Raw genomic sequence first — 5,000 nt, forward strand, 5'->3', positions numbered from 1 at the left:
TGACTTGAAGGGAAGGTGAGAGAACTATGATTTAATCGTTGTCTAAAATAAAATATGGACATTTTAATGTGCAGGAAATTTAGTTTACATAAATGATATGGTACAGAATTGAGATGGTTAGCGAAGACATCAGAATCTGTTATAATTAATGATATCGAAGGGTTATTTATAACATGCTGAGCATATACTGTTTCACACTACGATTTTAGATATACATAGTTGTAAGCCAGATGGAATATCATATATTATCCTAACAATTATCTTTTTTATTTACAACTCTCACAAACATTTGTAGGGGATACAGGTGTCATTTCACATTTAAACTGGATTGAAATTGAAAATAAAAACTGCACTATACAATTAGTCTGCATATACAGTACTTTACCCACGACCCTGTTCTCAAAGAAAAAAAAACCAATAACTTGTTCAATACAGAGCCAATAAATGATGTTACAGTACATACCATTATCACATATCGGAGGAAATTATTTAAATCGGATTAATCAATAACGATTTTTCTTTATAAATTAAATGCATCTTTAAATATAGAAACACAGTTTGATACATTCCCAAAATACCCCGCTCTTAATCATATTTCTAAAGGGAAATTACAAACACGCACGCATAAAAACACACAACCACACAATTGTAGTCTGGAGTTGGAAAGTGTTTAATAGACGCCTGTGCAGAAAATGTCTTTCTCCAACATTCAAAACCTGTCTTGGTGTCTAAAACAGTTTCCCAACGAACCCTGGAAGTGTGAACGTCAGTGTTATAGTGATACATATACCATTTGTCCAGAGATTTGTGGGACAGACTTGAAAGAACAAACGCCACTCGCTTTCAAGAAATGCAATTATTGAATTTCAAATTCTAAATGTTACTGCTTTAGAGAATTATCTCCAGTTTATTTCTTTCAATTCAGTTGAGCAAAGGATCGGTAAACTGAGTCTCTCTAGTAGGAGACCTGCTTACTAGGAAGAAATTTTGAAATTTTTCATTCTACCGTGTTTTGAATCTCGTTCTCGGTACGAAAACGTGGGAGGAATAATATTTGGTTCTTCAACGTATTTTCCATTTCCTTCGGTCCAGTTCATCTTCCTCACTCAATCCAATTTTCCTCATATCTTTCTTCACACAATCAATCCATAGCAATTTTAGTGAACCAACCTTCTCCCACCAGGTAGTGCCATATCCACCATCTTCCTTATCAGATGGTCTTCCTCTCGTCTCTTTGTATGTCCATACCATCTCAGTCTACTTTCCCTCACCTTGGCTGAAGCTGGTGAGATTTTGAGTGTGCATCTAATATGTTTGTTCTCAACTTTATCCTTTCTAATAAGTCTACATTCCTGATGTGGATATTCATCTCAGTAAAAGACTCTCCATAGCACGTAGAACGAGGTATGTGGTAAATTTCACCAGCGTTGCATTTTCTTATGCAAGGTTGGTTCAATATTACCCAATACTTTCAAGAAGTTTTAATCCTGGTGTGACTAATTTGTCTAAGGATCTTCCAAATTATGTCGTTCAATGTGAAAAACTTCAGGTTTTTATTCTTAGTTTGTCTTTAAGCAATGTATCTGATTTTACTTTATATAATTTTCATTTTTCAATTTTATTTCTCTTAAAAGATTATTCTATGCTTAATAATTTCTGCTAATAATAATAATAATAATAATAATAATTATTATTATTTTTAAAGCAATAGACCCGAAGTCAATCATATGTAAAAGACATCTCATCCACTCACTGATCACACTTCTTAAGATACAACTTAATTTACATTTAACACCTTACAGTAGTGTTTGGGAAGTTACTATTTCCCTTTTAATGAAATGATAAAATAATGCAAGGACATCGAGCTCCTAGACAAAAAGCCATGAAGGGTTTGTTAAATGATTGATGTTTGCAGGTGATGCAATACTGATCAAGGAACAATACAGAGAAATCATAGAAACGAGTAAAATATTTTGTAAGTAAAGGAAAATGAGAATAAATCTTAGTAAGATGAAGGTTAGGAAGGAAGGTGGAAACCACAAAGAATTCCCAACAAATAAAACATAGTAGATGGGGCAATGATGGAAGTGAAGAGGCGAATCATACAATGTGCATAGAAAAAGAGGTAGCAGGGTACGTGCAAAGTATTTGGAGCGAGGAGTGTAAGAGTAATAGTAAGGTGCAAGAGAAGGAAGGGTGGTGCAAGGTTGAATGTCATGATGAATGGAGAGTTACTTGAGAAAGTAAAGCAGTTCAAGTTCTTGAGGTCTGTTGTCGCTGCAAATGGTAGTGGAAGCAGATATACCTCAGAGTGTAAATGAAGGGTGTAGTGTTGGGGGCAGTGAAGGAATGGTAAAGAATAGAGGGTTATGAATGACTATAAAGAGAGTTTTGTATGAAAAACTGATTGTACTAACTGTAATGTATGGATCGGAGATATGGGGAATGAAAGTGACCGAGAGACAGAAATGGAATGTGCTCGAAATGAAGTGTCTGAGGAGTATGGCTGGTGTATCTCAATTAGTTAGGGTTAGGAACGAAGTAGTGAAGGTGAGAACAGGTGTAACAAATGAGTTAGTAGCTAGAGTGGATATGAATGTGTCGAGGTGGTTTGGCCACCATGTAGAGAGAATGGAAAATGGCTGTCTGCTGAAGGTGATGAATGCAAGAGTTAATGGGAGAAGTAACAGAGGAAGGCCAAGGTTTGGGTGGATGGATGGAGCGAAGAAAGCTTTACGTGATAGGAGGATAGATGTGAGAAAGACAAAAGAGCTTTCTAGAAATAGGAATGAATGGCGAGCAATTGTGACGCTCTTCCGGTATGCACTGCAACTTCCTCCAGCCGCCTTGGTGCCCGCTGAGGTAGCAGAAGTATGGGATTCAGCATATGAAGCTTCAGTTGTGGTGGATAACGGAGGAGGGTGGGATGTGGCATCCTTGCAACACCAACCAAACTCAGCTGAATCCCTCGTCAAGCTGGGAGGAGCGAAGGAAATTCCCCTTTTGGTTTTTTTTTTATGTCGGCTAAACCCAAAAACTGAGGGAAATGCCTTGGTAAATAGCTAATAACAGGATTGTCTATAGAACTCATTTGGGAATATATGACGGGAGTCTTGAATTAATTCTTCTTTAATCATCAAGTGTGGATTTTAAATGCAAATGAAAGGTGCCTCCTAGTGTTTGGCTTCCAGTACTTGCCGATGAAGCAAGGCTGGAACCAATATATAATTTGCTTAAAAAAAAGCAGGGAAATAAATTATACAGAGAAAAATTTTCAACCCCAAGATGAGCACGAGTAAACCTTATAAAATAAGATATTTACACCTAAAATGATAATAAAAAAGATAATTGTTACTGGCATTTTCAGATTATGGGTAGAGTCTTATTCCAGTTTAAAAGAGTGGAGTTTGACTGTCAGACACTGTCGCACACATCTGAAACCTGAACGAGGTCACCAGAATCGAGAAAAGGAGGTCAACTGCCTATATGAACCTGGCCACATCCAACGTGAATGGACAATTCCTGAGGAAACGTCAGTTAACAATCAGAAATACAATAAAGGAATCACTATGTCAGTATTCCATCCCAAAAAAGGAAACCTTTTGTTCAATAAGGTAAAATACTATATATTACTAGAAATTAATATTTCTCTCATTTTAAATGAATTATTCACATACGAATAGGTATATTTCCCCATACTTTGAATAATATTCAAATTGAACCCATGAGGAGACATGCTATTTTCCTTGCTGGAGTTCATGGGCTTGTAGTATCCTGTTTTTCCAGCTATGGTTGTAACTTAGCTAGTAATAATAAAAATAATAATAATAATAATAATAATAATGTGGAATACTAATAACAAACGTGTTACTTTCTGAGTGAAATGGTAGAAATTTTAGTTGAACATTACATCCTAATAATATCAATATCCAAGATGCTCCATCCCACTGTGCTTTTCTTGATATCTTTTACAGGTTTTTCCACTATGGCTTTACTGGGCACACTGGGCTGATCTTCAATGGCACCTACGAAGGGTAAGCCCTGGCCATCTAGTCATATTGAACGTAGCTCTCACTGGCACATCAGGTATTCGAAATGCTACAGACATCTTGCAAGATATGGGATCTTTGTTAGCCAGGCATCTCACTCAAAACGCACACTGGTCATGGGTGTTCATCAAAGGTGGGCGAACAATCTCTGAAGCTGGTGTTCTGCATACCAAAGGAGATGTGCATCTGCATACACAGCTTCCTCTCAAAGTGGTGCCATACCCTGAAAACTACAACAGACTAGAGAAAGCCCGCTGGTCTTACTGTGAGATGGTAGGAGGAATGGGAGACTTATGTGACGAATACAATCCTTCCCTTCTCCCTATCCCAGACGCTCCTCGTTTGGATAAGGCTGCGATAGAAGTGTTGTCGAAAGTGCCTGTTATCATTACAGCAGGAAACAGACAACAATATCTTTATCATACATTAAAAACTTTACTAGCAGCCCATGGATCTAATAAAACAAACTTCCTTGTGGTGGTAGGCAACAAGCCTTACTTAACAATAAAACTCTTGGATTTACTTGGTGTGAGTTATACTTCTCTTCCTCTGACAGACTATAAAAATGTGCATCTCTTCAACTACTATCACAGTGTCTTCCTATTAGCGACACAAAAGTTTGTGCACGCTCCAGCTGCTATATTCCTTGATGAAGATGTCGAAGTTTCAAAAGATTTCTTTTCCTACATGAGCCAGACACTGGAACTTCTCTACAAAGACCCAACACTGTACTGTTCCAATGGATTTTCTTCTTTAGGTGGATCTCACACAATTACAGATGAAACCATAATACGACGAGGATCAATCCAGGTTGAATGGGGATATGCAGTTACCATGGACTTCATGAAAGAAGTTTTAGCCAAGTGGTCAATGGACAGACCTAACACTCTGCTATACGACTATTACATCTACCTAAACATCAGAGGGGATAGGGAGTGTTTGTTTCCAGAG

The 5,000-nt window shown here is 37.3% G+C and overlaps 2 protein-coding genes across 7 annotated transcripts in view; one reads left to right on the plus strand and one right to left on the minus strand.

The window, feature by feature from the left end:
- Window positions 1-5,000, minus strand: part of atl (atlastin GTPase) — a 440,834-nt gene that overhangs the window by 21,687 nt on the left and 414,147 nt on the right. The window lies entirely within an intron of this gene.
- Window positions 3,995-5,000, plus strand: part of LOC137627628 (protein O-linked-mannose beta-1,2-N-acetylglucosaminyltransferase 1-like) — a 1,595-nt gene continuing 589 nt past the window's right edge. Inside the window, exon 1 of the mRNA XM_068358737.1 lies at window positions 3,995-5,000. This exon is cut by the window's right edge and continues 589 nt beyond it. Coding sequence (XP_068214838.1) covers window positions 4,119-5,000 — 882 coding nt within the window. The 5' untranslated portion in view covers window positions 3,995-4,118.

This window comes from Palaemon carinicauda, chromosome 35, assembly GCF_036898095.1.
Source record: "Palaemon carinicauda isolate YSFRI2023 chromosome 35, ASM3689809v2, whole genome shotgun sequence".
NCBI lineage: Eukaryota > Metazoa > Arthropoda > Malacostraca > Decapoda > Palaemonidae > Palaemon > Palaemon carinicauda.